Source organism: Stegodyphus dumicola, chromosome 4 (assembly GCF_044657685.1).
Source record: "Stegodyphus dumicola isolate Sdum_Otavi_A_Nest chromosome 4, ASM4465768v1".
NCBI lineage: Eukaryota > Metazoa > Arthropoda > Arachnida > Araneae > Eresidae > Stegodyphus > Stegodyphus dumicola.
Genome location: NC_140771.1, coordinates 57,746,140 through 57,766,374, shown reverse-complemented (window position 1 = coordinate 57,766,374; position 20,235 = coordinate 57,746,140). Strand labels below are relative to the sequence as shown.

General features: G+C 30.1%; 2 protein-coding genes across 2 annotated transcripts in view; one reads left to right on the top strand and one right to left on the bottom strand.

Moving 5' to 3' along the window:
- Positions 1-1,523: 1,523 nt before the first annotated feature.
- Positions 1,524-20,235, bottom strand: part of LOC118187345 (core histone macro-H2A.1-like) — a 71,897-nt gene continuing 53,185 nt past the window's right edge. The window contains exons 7-9 of the mRNA XM_035357542.2: positions 16,330-16,504; positions 15,670-15,841; positions 1,524-10,566 (exon numbers count right to left, since the gene is read on the bottom strand). Coding sequence (XP_035213433.1) covers positions 15,679-15,841; positions 16,330-16,504 — 338 coding nt within the window. The 3' untranslated portion in view covers positions 1,524-10,566; positions 15,670-15,678. The remainder of the gene's footprint in view (positions 10,567-15,669; positions 15,842-16,329; positions 16,505-20,235) is intronic.
- LOC118187346 (uncharacterized) lies at positions 9,719-18,731 on the top strand. Its single transcript, XM_085814944.1, has 2 exons — positions 9,719-9,838; positions 17,408-18,731. The coding sequence occupies exon 2, from the start codon at positions 18,018-18,020 to the stop codon at positions 18,435-18,437; it is 420 nt and encodes a 139-aa protein (XP_085671070.1). The 5' UTR covers positions 9,719-9,838; positions 17,408-18,017; the 3' UTR covers positions 18,438-18,731.

Below are 20,235 nucleotides of genomic sequence, written 5' to 3'. Positions count from 1 at the left end.
AATTGTATCAGTTTAACTTAAAGGGGAAAATGAGAGTCGCTTCGGGCAGAAAATTTCTCTGCCAACTATCCAAAAAAATTAAAGTTTAGTTTAATTTTTAAAAAGTAAAGTCATAGTTTAATTTTTAAAAAGCAAGATTTCAACAAACTATCATTATTCATATGAAATTCATAATATTCATGAAAATATATTTGCTACTAAATTGGCAGAAGACATCACAAATGGATATGACACAGAGAGCTAGGAAACTGCAATTGAGAAACCCTATTTTCAGACAATTTCATTTTGAAGGAGAGATGATTAAAGAAAAAACTTTAAAAAGAATAAACTGACATCTGCATATTTGCAATGATTTCTGGACAAAAGTCCAGTTTTAACTGCAATATGCTACCATATTATATAATGGAAATTAACAACAATAAATTTTTCAAATGCAAAATGGAGTAACAAATTTAATAAATATAATCCACATGTACCATACATTACAAAAGAGAATTTATCAAATACTAAAAACCAGTAATACTAAGCTATTAGACACAGTGCTAAATATTGCAGTATACATTCACACTGAAAGCAAATTACAAGATTTGTCCATTCAATTATTAGCATTTAAAAATATATCCAGAAATTTGATTTTTATATTATATAAATTTTTCCAGTTTTTAATATTAGACAATTTCCAAAGCAAAATAAACAGAGGATATTTTACTCAAAGGAACACGATTAACTCTTTCACATTGGTCAACCTCATAAATCATTCCTCCTAAACTTCTGAAACACCATGCTTACAGACTTAAGAAGCAAACTGCCAGAAAGTAAATAGTTAATAATCGTCTACTTAACGGAAATGGTTACTTTTCTCTAAGTCCTCTGTTATGTGCTACCAATTTTCAATTTCAGCCCTTTGTTAATAGCAGTAAGATCACAATGCTCCAGAAAAGAAAAGGAAAGGTTCATTCAAATCAGAGATGTATTCAGAATATGACAAAAGAATGTTGACAATTCAATCAACAGTTTCAGAAAATGAAGAAACCATATATTAATGTAACTTGGGGGAACACTCAGGCTGGCAGTGGGGCAACTAAAAGGTTGTGCGAGCACTTAGATAACTTCCTACTGTGAAGGAATTAAGAATATATTTACATAAAAGTGATAAAGAAACATTTTTTTTAATTACAATTTTTCTACACTTAAAAAAGCAAGTTTTTGATAAGGTATCAGCATTTTTAATCAAAAATCTGCTTCTTACACAGAATTATAGACAGCTTCATCCTGAGCTTTAACTTAAAATATTTTATTAGATAAAATGTTGCATAATTCAAGAACTTGAACATAAAGGAAAATCAAAGTAATAATTTTAATCAACTTTTCAGTTAAAAACCTCAAAGAATTATCACATGGAACACAGTAATCAGTAGAGAATTTTACTTAATTTTATGGTCAAAGCAAACTTATAGCTCTCAAAATTACATATCTTTTAATATATAATAAACAAACAAAACAAAGCAATAAAATAATCTAAATAACCCAGGGAAGAAAGGCTTTATCTTTCTACAATGCAATATCTATACCGATATTAAATTACAAGAGTTCAACTAAAAGTGTTGCCTTATTTTAAAAAACCATTTTGTCTCCATACTTGTCTTTAAAAATAACCATACAATTTTATTACATGATATTTTCAGCTAAAAAATGTAGAAGCATTATGCATTTAAAGAAAAGCAACCAAATCATGAAAAGTAGGTATTGGCTACAAAACCTTTTAAGTCATCTAATGTCAGGATTAAAAAAAAATACACAAATATTTATAAAGAGATTATATATAATGATATAAAATTAATATTTAAAACTAATAATATGGAAAGTTCATCATATTATAATAAATATAACTAAAAATATCAATATCATGATCAAAATGATCAATTTCAAATATAGACACATTCAATGATCACAGAATCCACACTATTAACTTAGAAAGACGAAATCAATTCAACCTACGATCACTCATGTTTCTTACAACTAGAAATTATTTCACTACAATACATTAGCAGAATTTAACAACATTGAAAAGCATGCTTGGAAAGAAAGAGTTTTGACACAGCTCACTAGAACTATTAGCTCATTTAAAGATCAAGAACACATTTCTAAATATAAACTCTTGCCATTATTGCAAACAACAAATGACAAAAAAACCTTCCATCATCTGCTTCTGTGTAAAAGCATGATTTACAAATTGGTATAAAAGACAGTGAAATTTACATATGAATACAGGAACGCTTTAAAAATACTATAAAAGTTCATATTTCATAAAATGACATTTTTATATACAGTTATGAATACTACAATAATAGCAAACAAGCTCAAACTTTATTGCACAAGCACAGCTAAAACGTAAAGTTAAGAAAATGAATTTCTTAATTGAAAAATAATACTAATTGAAATACTAATCTTGGGAAGCAATTCTGACTAGTACTGAAAATTTACCCCCCCCCCCCCACTTAATGGCAAATTTTTACCACTAAACAATTATCAATTTGACTAGTTATTTTTAAAGTGAAAGACAAGTAATAAACATACATAAAAATATTGGCAGATCACAAAATTAAGAAGCCATGGAGAATTTCACTGGCCAGTAAATACATATGATTATCTCACAGCATATGAATGAAACAACATGAATTCATTTTATAGGGCTGACATTTATCACCAAGAGTTTTGACTTGGAAATCTTTTTCTATTTATTAAAACAAAAAGCTATGTATCATAAGTACTATATAAAACAAATCTGAAGAATACTGGAATTTCAGTAAGTTATTACTTTACATAATTTGAATAAAAAAGTACTACAGCAAATTAAGATCTTTTCATTTATAAAATATAACTTAAAACTATCATTTACATGGCATATCTAAGGAAATATACATGGAAACTAATACAGGTTTAAAAAAAAAACAAACCAGATTATTATGTTTTTAATTGTTTGCATTATTTTTAAAGTGGGAGGTATTCATCTTTAGTTTAATTTTTGAGAGAAATAAAAATGGATAAATAATACATTATAATTATAAAATTTTGAACTAACTTACAACTACTTTGGATAATCAGGATAACACTCAAGATGTCAATCAAATTAGTTCTTAGAATTATTAACCTCAAAACTAAAATCAGAATTTCTAATTTCTTCAAATGGGAACAAGCATATTTTTATCAAAAATAATATCTTAGTTTTTTTCACCTCTTGCTTGTAAAAACAGCAGAAACCTAAAAACTTATTATCGTTTTCAACAAATTCAATTTAGTTAACAGTCAGCATAACATTTTGGTATAGCCAGAAGCCAAAGAATATAAGATTTTGAAAAATAAATATATATAGCTTAGATTTTCTTAACTGCCAATTCTCCCTTCAAAAATCAGAAAGCCTTTTTTCCAACAGTTAAGTACAAATTACTCTGCATACATATAATCTCATTTTGAAACAAGTGCATTATGAGGTTCTTTCCAAAGCTGCTGAACTATAGTTCACCGAATATCAAAATGGGTTATGAATGAGAACTTAAGATTACTTTGATTACAGTATTTAAGTTCCAATATGCTTCTAGAAAAATTTATTCAATATGATTATTCTCCAAGAATGCAGTCATATAATTTACACAATAACTAATAATTTAATAAATTCACACAATTCAGCAGTAGCAAATAACTGAAACATTCGGAAAATGTTGATTTAAGAAGTACAAAGATAATTATCAAATTAATTCTCTTACAATGAAAATGGCATTCTTGGGAAGAATAAGTTTCACTAATCAGTTATCCAACAAATGAAGCCACCGGGAAGGCGAATACTATCTTCCCAAACATGAGGTTTCATTGCAAAGGTTGTGGAGAAAATCCCTTTGATAAGGCTATTTTAAAGCTGCATTCGAAGATAAACCAGACTTTCTCAAACTATGCACTGCATAAAACAATTTGGAAACAAAGCTAAACCAGATTTTCTCAAACTAAGCATTGCACAAAACAACTTGGAAATAGCAATCATTTGTGGACCAAAAATAGTGTATTGTTTTGGCTTGCATGTTATGTTGTAAAATGGCTTTAATTTATTTTTGAAAAGTATTTTATTCTTTATATGTTACATAAACTCTATGAACTTAAGTATGGCCATATGAATTCCAAAATTAGCCAGAAACTTAGATTGAGATTGAGTTTATGGCAAAGCCACTACAGCAATATCCACTTAAGGCTACATTTTTAATTAATTTGGGGAAAAGAAAAGGCTTAAACAAGGTATTACCTAATTGTGATAACCAATGATGTGCCCAAAGGAAATAAAAAGGACCATACATACTCCCTAAAAATTTTCCTTTTATCAAAAATTAATTAAAACTAAAGATGGCATTATTCTGCTAATTCTCTTACTGAATATGCTCTTTTTGGGTTACCTTACCAACTAGTTTCTCTTTTATTAGAAAAGATCACATATGCTTATTTTGTTAATGCTTATCCCTTGGATGAACATGTATTGTAGTAGTCAAGCTAGTGAATAATGGAAGATGGATGAATTCAGATAAAGAAGTTACTATTGATATTTCTTAAAACCATGCTCCAGAAAGTGACACAATGTGTCAATAAAATGATACAAATTCAAAGTACGCTGGAGATTGCAGAGAGCCAGCTCAATACAACATTAAATAATACAACATACAACATTCTTAAATTACTTTTAAAACTGTCAAGAAGCTGAAATGAAAGATGAAATGCAAGCCAAGAAAAGAAGTATTACATACTAAGTGATGATGAATGACAACTCAAGAATGCTAAGACTCATAAGCAAATTTCAACTTCTTCAAGCACTTTTGATTCTAATTCATATATATTTTTGAACCCTTTAGCTGAAATTAAAATCCTTCTCCAAGAGGAAAATGTAATGTATACAATTTTGCAAGTTATATAACTCATTAAGAAAAACTTAATTTTTTTTAAAATACTTCAATTTAATAGCAAAGTGTGAGCTTCCAAATTCTGTAATTGGCTATGAAAATGTAAACAGAAAATTTAAGTACACATTACTTGAACACCCTTGGCTGGCTGATCAAATTCGCTGACTAAAATTAAACTAAAGATGTAAACATTGTAATACACTAAAATTAAACTAAAGTGTACTGTAAACATTGTGTTATGTTTGGCAACAGATATGCACATCAATCAAACTTTAAAACAATTAATGCATGGGCCTTTTTACAATTGTTGAAAATGTAATGAAATATTCTGTAACCACAAATAGAAAAATAGCATGAGCATTCCTCATTACTTGCTGATACTTAAAAAAAAAAAAAAAAAATGTTGTTCGCTACAAAAAAATCCACAGTTAATGCAATTAATATTGACAACAGGGTTGCCACTCAAACAGGAGAATGAAATTCCCTGACTTTTCCAGGTATGTTTCGAGAAAATTCCAGTCTATCCGCATAATGTACGTTGGCTGTGCTAAGAGGTAAATTAATTATGGTATTACTTGTACTGTGTAGCAAATTCACTTAATTATTCAATAAATCCCAGAGGACATTTATTCTTAATTATTCTTGGTACACTTTGTTTGATAATTTTGTTTACTTTTCCACTTAAAAAACTTAATAAAATTTAAGATATATACATTGGATAACAACTGTACATTTTATTTAATTATTACTCATGATCATCCCCAGTTCAACACGAGGCTCATCCGGTTCTTATAAATCACAACACAATGCTAAAAGTTAGGTTAGATTTTAGGTAAATTTAATTTGTGTGAGGTGTATTCTTAAAAGGCACCTTAACACTTGAAAACACAAATATAATTATAATAGGAGTTGTTTTCTCCACTGAAGATTGAGATTAGAATCTGCACAATCTGGAATAAAATAAGGCTTTTTTTGCAGACATTCTGCAGCTAAACGAAAGAAAGAAATCTATTTAATGATATTTTTTTTTACTAAATTGAGGTATTTTATATTTATTTCGCAGCATACATAAGGAAAAAATTTGTGCATTAAATTTTGTGATGTCATCATACTGCTAGAATTAATTTCGGGATTATGCCAGAGAAAATTTCCTGAAATTTAGAAATATTATTTACTAATGATAAATAAATTTAGAGGAAAGAAGCAACATTAAATGATATGAATAACATAAAAATAAAGATACTTAAAAATTTAATTAGAATAATCAACGATATTTTAGTGAATATAGTTATATTACATGGTTATCCTAGATGACTGATTACTATTTTTTTTTTTTTTTATTATTTTACTACAAAATGACAAGGTATTTATTAAAAAGAAAAGAGAAAAAAAAAAAAAAAAAAAAAAGATTTTGCGGTAAAATCCTAGTATACGATACGGCCATCGCATGATTTTGAAAATTGTCGCCAAAAACAAAATGACCCGTTTACTGGTCATCATCATGTCGCCAAATCCCGCTGTACCATACATGGAGATTATTCTAACCAAAGAACGCCTATGTAAAAAGCGGAGGGAAAATTTGCCAAGGGATTTGGCGACGGAACCTGGGGCCAGAATTTCCCTCTCCGCGATGTGTACAGGAAATTGAGAAACACGTGTTAAGAAGAAACGTTCTTTACGAAAATCCGTTTTTAAATTATTGCAAAAAATCCAAGAAGAAACGTTTTATCAAAGAACGTTTTTTCTTGGATTTTTCGCAATAATTTTAAAAACGGATTTTCGTAGATTTTTTCCCCCCCTCAAAATAACTAATCCATGAATTAATTTACTTGCGCCAAAAAATATTTTCTTTTCCTTTAGAGTTTAAAGAAATTTTAAACGATATTCATTTTATGAACTCTTGATAACGTGACCTTCGAACTTGACACCGGTTTCGAGCTTTGGCGACAGATATATCGCGCATGCACAGCTGTTTCCCGCTATGATGGAACGGAGCCACGTCTGTTGCAGAGAGGTTTTCCTTCTTCACAATATACATATTTTTTGATTCTAACCTTCATGGTACCGTATACTAGGATTAAACACATTTTGTTTTATATGAGAACAGGTACTTTCTTTAGTTCATGCACTGCACATGCGATTCTCGAGGTTACTGGAAACCAAAAGTTGCGGGAAACTTGCTTTGCCTTTCTAAAAAGACAATCAAATTGGAGCTGCAAAAATTGGCTCTATGCCAGCTGCCCGAATGACACTCACATGATACACAATTTGCCAAAAAAGTGATCTCTTCCGACGTCGGCGCAAAACTCACCTTTTTTGGCAGGAACATTGCATGAAATTCCCTGAATTTTCTAGATTTTGACTAAAACACTTAAATTCTCTGACTTTTCCCTGAATTTTTTGGTCAATTTCCGAATTCCCTGACTTTTTCCGGTTTTCCAGGTAGCGTGGCAACCCTGTGACAAGAAATAAATTCTCACTAAGAAGTCTTCACATCCTGGGCAAATAGATGTAAATGACAATAGCACTGAATCTCATTAGAAAAAAAGAAACTTTCGCCAACTCTTCAGATTTCGAGCCAATGAAGTAGATGATACATTAAAAAATCATTCAGAGTTCTACAGTAAATAATGCAATATATATTTCACCAAAAATACAAAATTAAATCATAAATGCTTACAATAAACTTATTTTGGAAAAGATTGTTGTATGCATTTATGATTTAATTTGTAATGAAAATTGAAAAGCATGTATTTGCTTTTGTAGTTCATAACTACAAACATTTTTCACAAGAGCAAGTATCTATTTTGTGAGATATGAGGGAGATATTTAAATTAAAACTATTTTAATAAAAAATTTTTACATTCTGTACCTGTCATATAGGCATGTGGGGAAGGTTTGGATAATGCCATTATTGATATTTTGACATCAGTAACCTTAGATTTGAAATACATGAGAGGTAAAGTCTATGATTACAATGCAACCGTGTCTGGGATATTCAAGTTCATAAAAGGTACAGTGAAAGATTTCCTTCACCACTCTATGTTCATTGTTCTTCTCATTCCTTCAGTTTGGCAACTTATATCACACTAAAGATATTCATAATTGCATGGGAGTGATAAAAAAGCATTACACTTTTATGAACACTTCAAGAAGAACAATACTATTTTGCAAGAAAATGTATCAAATTTGTACCCAATTTCAAGAAAAGAATCTCCGAAAAAATTTATATCAGTTATTAGATACAGAGACATGAATCTGTTATGGTGGAATTACTAAATTTTTTGGTTCATGCATTAGAAATACTAGGGAACTGGCATGATAAGGAATCACCTTCTAGAACTCATATATTCAAGTTCTCCAAAATGTTCTGCTTTTGTGATTGCATTATTTTCATTTGAAAAAATATTTTCATATTATGTGGCCATTAAGCAGGATTTTACAGTCTATCTGCGGCAATTGACTTACGACAATAACTAAAGAGAATTAATTATGACAATTCAAAAAACATTTTCTGTGCACTTTATTCAGAGTCAAACACACTTCTGAAGCAAATAAATGAAAATAATTTAGAAACTTCTCTTTCACAACTGGCATGCAAGCAAACATTTCATTTTAATATTCTAAATGAATTCACCACATCCTATTTTTGAATATCAATCTTTAATCAATATATTGATGATGTGATCTTGCACTTAAGGAACATTTTATTAATATAAAGAAGTGTTAATATTTTAATTTTCCAAAAGAATAAATTCCCTGTCCAGTTTGACTATGAAAGAAAACTTAAAATACTCTCTGAACATATATTCTTCTGATTTGTGGAACTGCAATATCAGTATTTAAAATGCAGACTATCAACTCTGGCATTGAAAAATGCATCAAAATCAAAGTAACATAACTGAAATAAAACCTTTAGTGGCCTGCAATAAACAGCCCTTTCTTAATATTTACAAACTTTTGAAAACCCTAATAGCATTACTAACTACCAAATGTACTGTGAAAAGATTATTTTTCTATCTTACAATATCTAGAAAATCATTTACAAAACAATACATGTGAAATATGTGTTTAAATGGATTATGTTTGTTGTATAAATATAAAACATATTTGCAAAAGAAGAAATTTTAATTATATATAAAAAAAGCATTTATATAGGACTTGGTCTAAATTAAGAAACTGATTTTAGAAATATCTTTGACATGATAAAATAATGCAAGTATTTTTGTATTGTTAACTGGTATTTTTATTAAACTTTGTCAATAACAAATAATATAAATGGAATTAAATTAATGTCATATATTGTACTTAAATAATGTAATACAGATACATGTTTCTTTGATTAAATGCAAAATTATGCATATTAAAAATTGCACTATGGTAGTTTTGACATCATGATGGTGACTGCACCTTCCAAAATTAAATATTAGGTATCTCACTGGTGATAACTGTCTGCAATGATAAACATTCCATAAAAATTTTTAGAAGTTAGTATCTTGTAAAACAAATACAGTAGTTAAAAGATAAAGATATTTAAATGAAAACAAATGAAATACAAATGACAATTTTAGTAAGATTCATTTTCTTTTATACTTGAATTATATAAATGGCACACAAATGTTGACATGTTGAACAAATTTCTCTAAATAAAAGGTAAAAAGGGAATAGCTGTTGCTTTAGTTCGAAGATGAATGGTTACATTTTTAAAAGATGTAAATATTGTTCTGTTTTCTAGAAGTAAGAAAAAATAGACTAAGTAAAAACGAGAGCATTGTTTTTTTAGCATTTCACAGTGGCATGTAAAAGTGAAGATATGTTCCACACAGATCTGAAAAGCATCCTCCAGTAATTATCTTCTGAAGGTGCATTTAAATTTCATGACACATTTTTATTTGATTACAGTAAGTATCTATTAATTTCTCTTTATAAATATTTATACATTTCCAAGCCAGAACTGAAAATGAACTAAGAAATCTTAAAAACCTAAAAGCATTTACATTTCTTCTATGTATGTGTTTTATAAAAATTCCCAAATATGATTTCCCTACAATCTTTGTAAATGTCAGAGGGAATAAAAATAGTAAAATTTCATAACAAAATTATATAACACAAAAAAAACTTCAAAAGTTTTCATTTTTAATAGTGTACATGAAAGACAATTGCTTGTATATGACTTATCAACTAAAAAAAAAAGCTGAAAAAAGCTCTACACTTAATCTTAATATCTCAGCTAGTCTATCTAAATACTCGGTAGGAGAAACTAAGGCAGTGACATGCATACATAAATAAATTACACATCTTTTAGAATCAATCTGATGGAAGACAAATTTAAACAAAAAATTATAAAAGTCAATGATAACATATGCCAAAATGGTATTTCTAACCATTTCAATGGAACCAGCCAATCTTTTAAAATTATCAATAATTAAGACAAAGGATAATGTTAAAATTAAACAATATACCTTTTTCAATTATGAAATGCAAGTCAGACTAAAATACTACATGTAAAAATTGTATGGCTAGAAAAATGCACATAACAAGATACACAAAAACGCTGGTCCACGGATACAGTTCCCAAGATGTACTTGCTGTCAAATGTTCAAATGATTTTACAAATGGAATCTGCAACCTGTAAAAGCACCTTATTAATGAATTTAAAAAAAGTTGTCAGAAAGTAGAAAGATTTAAAACAGAATGTTTTCATTACATACATTGCAAATTTTAAACAACTTTAGGAAACATGCTAAAATATATACAGAAGCTTCAAGTGAGCTACGAAATTTGCTTTAAGACATTACCATACTTCTTCATGTAGTTTTCATAACCACATATATTTTCCCCTTTGTTCTTGACAATAACTCTGCTCATCCCCTCCCCAAACAAAATAAAAAAAAATAAAAAAATCTGAGCATTTTTACATAAAAAATACAGGACTGAGGTTACCTACGTAAAGAAGATTTTTTAAAAATGATGAACATATATAGCTGTAATTAATTCCAGCAAACTTTGAATGTTCTAACCATTTGATTTTTCAGTTAATAAACCTTTCAAAGATGGAATTCAAAGGCCTTATGCAAAGGGAATGGCTGGAATTATCTACAGCCTGACACCAGACATAAAACGCAATGACTATGTTTGGAAAAGAAAAAAAAAAAAAAATAATAATAATTAATAAAAAAAATAATCACGAAAGCATGAAAATTAATTCACAGTTAGTAACTGAGAACAATTTTTTAAACCATTTTGGATGGTCAATACATATACATGCAGTGGACTGTTCACATAATTTCATAAGCAAAACTTTCTTTCTCATCCACAAAGGGTTTAAGAAACTACGACTTCCAACAGTGTAGATGTTTCTGGTTATAATTTAATTTTATAAGACGCTGAAAATGACATCTATGCATATAATAGGAAGAACTTCTAAATGTCTTTCATCTGTGCCATGCATAAGCTACTACATCCAGGACTGCAAAATTTGGTACATAGGTGCATCTAGACAAAAACCAGTGCACCTTCAAGTGATATTTTTCAAAATTTTATGTTTTTTGATGAAACTGCATCAAATCGATAATTCTCTCTCATTATATCAGCAATAATGGCATCTAGAATTATCTCTAAATTAATGCAAGAAAGTAGTAAAAATTTATTGATGATGGTGAGACCCAGGGATTCATTAATGCCAAAGATGATGAATAGATTTATAACCATGTTGTAATTTAACTGTAACTGCATATAAAAAATCATTCACTGACTTTTTACACTTGTATCCCCCCTCCCTTTTGCAGTGTGTTTGAGATTTATCTATCTGCATATTTTTTCCTCAGTAAAACAGCACAATAAAGAAAAAAAAAAAAAAGTATCAGATGTGAGTACTGTAAAAGAAATGTAAAAATTGAGTTAAATTGACTGCTGGTTCAATACAGAATCAAACATAAGCCATTAAATGTAGCAATTAATTATCCTGCTTGCATTATTAAGTCAAAATGCATGTTAATTTTTTATTTTTACTTCCTTGTACGAAGTAAAAAGGAAGTATTGTAATCGTGAAAAGTTTCAGGCAGTATATTTCAACGAAAATATCCATTTTGACCGCTATCGAATACAATTTAACGCTGTTTTTGTGTGATATCTGTACATAAGGATAGAATAAAATACTCTTTTCCTTCAAAAAATTATAAAACTGCTTTACAATTAATTCTGAAGAGAGTTTTTTGTGGCATCTGTACGAACATATTTACATACGTACGTACGTATCTCTCATAACTCAAAAACGAGTAGCCTCAGAACGTTGAAATTTTGTATATAGGACTGCTATAACATGTAGATGTGCACCTCGTATTTTGGTTGCAATCAGCCGCACCAAATGTATATAAATATATTTATATATATATCCACTCTGTTACCCGGCCCAGTGATCTCAGTTTCATTACTCTTATATGTTTGTAAATTGTATATTTTTTGCTTTAAAAATGATTGAATTATGTTGTTTTTATCTTCCGGTTAAGGCTTTTATGCCTTTAGTAAATCTGCACGCAATATTTTTAGAATTATCAACAATTTTAAAGTTGTCTAAGTGCCGCTAAGCCTTTTTTTAACCCTTTGCGGTTCAGTGTTCCACTACATGGAACACCCAAATTGAATCGCTTCTGAAACCTTTAAATTGAACCATAAATAGATAAAAATGCCTTTATAATATACTTTGAACTTTTCTTTTTAAACAGTAGATAGCAGCATATCACAAGGAGACACAGAATTTTCATTTTTTATGTGTTATTAAAATCCACTTTTTTTAAGTAATTTTCTCTATTTTTTTAATGATAAAAAAAATTTAATTTGGAAAAAAAATTAGGCATAATTTTGCTGGCTGTACTCCAAATTATCTGTTCTACATTTTTTTTTTAATCTTTCAGAAAAAAACCATACACAGAATCATTGAATAAACCCAGGTGTTCCAATAGCGGGAACACTGCGCCTTTAGCGATCTCGTGCTGTTATGAATCAGAACATCTGTGCTTAGGAGAGAACATCCGTTGTTTACGTTTTCTGTTTTCATTGCTTTGGGGGGAATGAATTCAAACAAAGCACTATTAAGGGGTGAGGTGTTTTGTGTTATGAAAGCCCTAATATTGGCATCTCGAATTATTTGGGAGTAGTTTTTAGGCGGGAATTTTATTAGTAGCTTGACTCATCTTTAGTTAGACGAATTTTTTGCTGTCGCTTTTTAGTCTCATTCCCGTTAATTTTCAATAATTGTGTAGATATTTTTGTGTATGTATATATTATAGGCTTATTTTTCTTTATTGTTAATATTAATCGTAGTTAATTATTTTAATCGTGGTTGGTTTGAGCTTCCATCAAAAAGGTGTGACTTGCTTTGAACAATTTCACGAAGCTAAGAAATAGGAAAATTTGTAAATATTTTTGTATATAGGACTTGTGTATATAGATATTTATCTCATTTATCCGTATATATTGAAGAATATTGTGTATATCCAGGAAACCATATATACAGCCATAATACAGAGTTTTTTCATTCTTATACAAACGCTTCTACTCATTTTCATGCTTCACTGCAATGCTCGCTTAGTCGCACTTTTAAAAGCTCTGGCGGCGCAGTGTTCCACCTCATGGAACACCCACAGAATTAAAACGGTAAGTGCAATTTTTACAAAATTTTACCTGTATACTCCTTTAGGACTAAATAGACTGCATACAACTTTTTTTGTTGAAATTCCGACGTTAACGTATAGTGCGCTGCAAAGGGTTAATGGCGGCCATTGATGTTTACCTTTGAAACAGGAGACTAGTGGATTTGTTGCCAATCTAAAGAAACTTAGTTTCACAACAACAAAGGTAACACATTCATTTATTGTTGCCAATTAAATCATGCTTAATTCTTTCTGGAATTTTTTCAAGGAAATAAGTGTTTAAGATTTACTTCATAATTTTTAATACAGATATTTTGAGTTTTTATGTATTTTTGCCTTCTCGCGAAGTGAGAACTGAATTAATTAAATGAGAAATACTCAATCATCTGTGAAAAACTGTTTCTTTTTTGTTTTGTTTGCTTAATTTCTTTTATACATCATTCTACCTTTAATACAATATTTGAATAGAACACGTGGGAACGATTAGATAATTCTATTCTTTAAATGATATAAATTTTGTGCATTATGAGTTATAATATGAACGAAATATATAAGTTAACTGTTATATAATTATTGGATTATATAACAGTTAACTTAGTTTCTGTTGTATAATTATTATATAAGTTAACTGTTATATAATTATTACTACTGTTAAGTGAATCTAGCGCCAGAGTGTTGCTATGGTAAACAAATATTAGAGTGAATTTTAAAGAATGCATTTATTCTATTGTGGTTTATGCGCTGTCGGTGAAGTAGATTTAATTCAATCCAATAAGTTTAAATGAAATACAAGAAAAAATGCGTATAATTTAATATTCCGTACAAGGAAGTCACGTGGTGTACACATCAGATTTTTTATTTATGTACTAGCCGCCATGCGGCTTGCCTTCATCTGGCTTTTAAATGTATCAGAAAAACACATAAAGTAAACAACAAACATTAAATTTAAAAACTACACAGAATTTTACTCTGCAAAACAAATTTATCAAAAGAAAAAAAAATACCCACAAAAGCCATTGTTGCTGATATATCACTGTTGCCATTGTTACTGATATCAGCACTGTTGCCACTCTGAAAAATGAGGGCAATAATTCTGCACAGTTTTTTAGATTAATGTTTCTCTTGGTTACTGGATGTTTGTCGACAGAAGGCAAAGGGAAGTTGGTTAATTTACTTATTAGGATAATTAATATTTGTATTAAAGGATATTGCTTATTTCATTGTAATTTTTTATATTTAATATATTTTTATTGATTTTTTTAAAAGTTGTTTGCAGAGTAAAATTCTGTGTAGTTTTTAAATTTAATGTATGGTGTTCCCTTTAGGCATTTCCCCGGTACATTTAATGCCAGACGAAGGCAGGCTGCGTAGCAGCTAGTACATTAAAAAAAAAAAAAAAAAAAAAAAAAAAAAAAAAAAAAAAAAGAAGATGCATTTTGGCTTAATAATGCAAGCAGGAGAATTAATTGTTACACTTCATGGTTTACGTTCGATTCTGTATTGAAACAGCAGTCAATCCAATTAAATTTTTACATTTCTTTAACAGTACTCACATCTGATACTTTTTTTTAAGTGTGCTGTTTCACTGAGAAAATACTCACGTGCTGTATTGCCGAGGGAAAAACATGCAGATATATAAATCTCAAATGCACTGCAAAAAAGTGTGTGTGTGGGGGGGGGACAAGTGTAAAAAGTTTAAGAATGATTTTTTATATGCAATTATGGTTAAATTACTACATGCTTATAAATCTATTCACCATCTTTGCCATTAATGAATCCCTGGGTCTCACCACCATCAATAAATTTTTACTACTTTCTTGCATTAATTTAGAGATAATTCTAGCTAACTGGTAACATCAAATTCCTTGTCTAAAGAGGGAGGGATTACACATTTTATGGAAGCAATCTAGTTATTTTAAACTAATCATAAAATATCAAATAAAAATTTGGAACACATAATAATATTATATTAAATCACACAGAACTACTTTCCTCCTACTGAGAGAATATATTTTAAAATTCCTAATACATTCTTTTCAAAAATAGCAATAAACGATGGAATCATGAGTGTAAAAACTTACCTAAAATTGCTATGAATCTAGCTTAGCCAGCTCACTGGTATAAATTCCAATGCTTTCCATGTCATGAAGAACAAAATATATTTGTTTCAATGAGCTGGACATGATGTTAACAAAATAATTTGAGATTGCTTTTAGAATTATCTGCGCAGCTTGTTGCTTAGGAAATCCAGAGCTGTAAAAATAAATGCAATTCAGATAGATGCATAAGATTGCTATTTCTTTCTAAATAATTGTGTTAAAACTAATATAATATTATTAGGATTCAGAAATAAAACAAAAATGAAAACAATTTTTTACAGTAGTGTTCCCATGTTGGATATATGTTCCAAGATCTTTTTCAATGAATATAAACACTTTGTAAATAAAAGTTTTGCATGGCAGCTGCAGCCAATCAGTTATAAATGAATATTTTAACTTTTATTTTTTATTAAAATCATGTAAAAGTACATATTTCTTTATTTCCAATATATTTCCATTAAATTAGTTATAATGCACTGATATTTCTGAGGGACATATTTTTCTTAATATTTAATTTTATTATTCAGCAGTCATGGACAAACATGATTACATTAAATACAATCTACAATAACTGCAAATTCATAAGCTTTCATAAAGCATTGGAAAAAGTCAATTGATTTCTTATACTAAACATTAACTTACCTTCCTGAGCTTATTGATGGGATAGCAAGTGACTTTAAGTTCTTTTCATCAGCTATGGCTAATATATTCTTGATTGCTTTCTCCATTAATTCTGCAGAATTTGATGAACCATATGAAGGTAGATGACAGTGGATGACATATTTTGCAGGAAAATTGTGTCCAGGACAAATCACAGCTGGAATTAATTTTGGATGATTAAAAAACAAGTGAAAATTTTACATCAAAATTTTAATGTAATGCCTTTGTAATAATTAAAATACCTCAGCGAGGGAAAACATAACACATTTACAACCACAAGAAAGAAGTAATATATATAGGATTAATGGCAGCAGGTAAAATTGTTAAAAACCTGACAAATGTTTCTATCACGAGCATTTTACGAAGTTTCCTCTTGAAGAAAAGAGACATATTAAAAATGCATCAACACTTTTCCAATTGAAATGAATGCCAAGTAATGGCTAATGATTAATATTAATGTGCATACCTAACTATGATAAAAATCCAGTTAAATACATTTATGCCAGTACTGCTAAAGGTGCTCAGCCAGCGGTGATTTTATCATTCTTTAAATTTTTTGCAACAGAGTAACCAGTTCTGCACCAGATTTATTAACAGATATAAGAGAGAAAAGCATTCAGCTACTCCAGAATTACAAATCAAATGCTCACATAGTGATAACACTTAATTTTTAAAATATACAAAATTTCTGGAGTATCAACTCTCTTAACACCACCTATTATGCCATCTACCACCTACTTATTAATGTTTCCATAATAACTGTTTAATTTTCTTAAATGACTAGAGTCTCATACATATACACAGTGTCTATAATTAAAGAACCCTATTTTAAAGCTGCCTACAAACAAAATCACTGATCAGAAAATTGTGAAATTTTGTGGCAGAACGAAGGGATAAGAATTTCTTTCAGTGGGGGGAAAAATATTTATAAATAGCATCATCAGAGGAATTATATTAATAAATTATACCTTTAGCCACTACTTCTTTACAATAGTTTTACAATTTTACAGATGTTGCTAAAAAAATAAAACATGTTCTACATGATGTCCATTCTTTTCAGCTACCATCTGAAGATCACAAGATGGAATTGTAGAGACATTAGGTTATTTCAAAGCAGGCGAGACGAAAAATTAGCAATGCCCTCACTTAGACTCAAACCATAATACACGCCGACCATGCTGACCATGACATCACGAAGGCATGCTAAAAATGCAGGAGAAATACCTTATAGTATGTTCCACAGTTGAACGAAGTGTGTGCTGTGACATGTCCAGCAGATGGTGTGAAATGCTGGCTTTAAAATCAGGTAAAGTTCTTGGACTATCTCAACTTAACATATATTTCAAATGTCACCAAAGCCAAAAATCGCATGGATTGAGGTCTGGGGATCGGAGAGGCCACGCATTACTAAAATGACATGCTATTCTGTAAAATGACATTTAAGAACATTCCTAACACACCCTGCAATGTGTGGTGGAGCTTGTGCAAGGCACTGACATGTTTGCACAGACAGAACAATTTCATTCTCCAACAGTGATGTATAATGCTGCCTGGTAATCGAGCATGTCAATGGACCTACGGAACTTAGCCCCTCGAAGAAGTATGAGCCGAGAATAAATGACGCAGTGACGCAGAAAAACCACACCATACCATCACTTTTGGTGAATGCAATGGAAACTCTAAGACAGGGTGCAGATTTTCTGATCAGCAGTTGTGAGTATTCACTGAATAACCCAAATGAAGAAATTGTGCTTCGTTTGTCCAGAGGATATTCCAGGGCCATTCTGAATCGACCTCAAAGTGAGCAAGAAATAGAAATGAGAAACAGAGTGGCGTGTCAAGATCATGCGAAAGCAACTGCTGCACTAGTGAAAGTCTGTAAGGGTAATATTGGAGGATATTCTGCAAGATTTTATAGACAGTTAAATGTGGTCTATACAGCCCCTCTCCTTTATGCCCAATATTGGGCTAGTCAAAGTTTGAAGCAGCATTCTCTAGGACCTGAAGCACAATCTCTTGTACTGCTTCTGCAGAAACAGGTTTCATTATCAACAGCCACTTACAATGTGCAGAGTGCATTCACATTTTAAAATGCTAGAAAACAAAAAACTACAGTTCACATCATGATATCAAACTGACAATAATTCTATCCAAGAACAAGCTCTGTTAAAAGAATGCCTTTTTGTCAATAAAAAAGAAATACAGTATGCTCTTCCAGCTTATATTCAATATAAATTTTCTCATAAACTAATTTTATAATCCGTTAAAAATTGCATGACTTGAAATATCTAGGTCATCAAGAATACTTCTGCAATATTCTGATTTTTGCATCATTATCCAATTTTCATCATGTCATGCTAACTGTAATGAAAGCTTTTTTTCTCTGCAAACAATGCTGTTCTGTGCTTGCTTTTAAAACAAAACAAAGTGAAATATGTGATTTTTCAATTTCTTGACACTCTGTTATGTTTAAATTTAGATTAAACAATTGGTAGTGAATGCAGCTTAAAATATACATAAAATTTTTGTTAAAATGTACATACCGTATAAACGCACGTACAAGTCGAGATATTTTGGACAAAAAAAAGACTTCAAAGTGGGGGGGTCGACTTATACGCGGGGCCATAAAAAATTAAAAAATTTCTTTATATAATGCAGTTGTTTTCTTCCCGCACTCAAATTAGATGACTTATCAAGTAAGTCACTTACTTGAAGTAATTTCATGACTTAAATTATGTGACGAACTAATCACAGAGTTTCATACTTTAACTAGAGTAAGTTTCGATTAAACCAAAGAATTTTCGGCCCCCGAACAACCGATCAGTATCGAGCAATAAAAAAGTTTCACCAGTTTCACCAACACGCCAAGAAAAGAGAAATGCAGATAGTTTTTACGTACATGTAAGTCTTTATAATAGTTATTGTTCATTCATGAAATACTTTTGTTAACAGGCGTACACGTCAAAATTTAACAAAATAGCCCACACAATAACTGAACAGTTCAATACAGAGTTCGAGACTGAAAATATGTATGATGACGAGCCAATGACAACAGAAGAGTTCTACGAAATGTTTGGCGAATCTGACCATAAATCGGACGTTGAAGGATTTTGATTTTGTTTATTTACCAAGGTATTTTTTATCGTATATTTACTTTTTTTTTCTCAGATGATTTTGAATAAATGTAGTACTTAAAAAAATTTTTTTCGAAGTTTCTCGATCAATTTCGGAAGTGGGGGTTGACTTATACGCGGGTTTCTTATTTTCTACGAATTTTTTATGTTGAAGTGGGGGGTCGAGTTATACACGGTATCGACTTATACGCGGGTATATACGGTAAGTAAAATGTGCGAGATGTAAACACTTTGCAAAAATGTGCTTATAAAGGGGGGAGATGTGAAACTTAGCAAGCAAAGATCTCAACTTTAAGATTACCTACAAGTCTTAATGACAGTCATATGAAGGAGCTGATTCGTGCTATCTAAGAAGAAGTGGCACAAATTTAGTGGAAGAATAGAGAATTATGTGAAATATTAAATGCCATTATGTGAAATCTCTATGTGATGAGAAATATAAAGAAATTAGAAAACTGAATACCCTCTGGCAGAGCAAATGCAAAACTACTTTGAAATGTGCCTTTTGCTGCTTTTGCAGAATGGCCCATTTTTGTTTTACTTCTAAAAATGGATTTGTGTATGATTCAGATGTCAATGTGTGATGAAAAATGGATCTTGCTACAATAACAGAAAATGATCAGTGCACAAACAAAAGAAAAAAACTCTTCAGTTCTTTTTGACTTCAAAGTGGGACTTCAGTTCTTTTTGACTTCAAAGCCACATTCTAGTGACTTGTGACTTAATTCTTCTGAGAACTGGCTCAAATATTGCT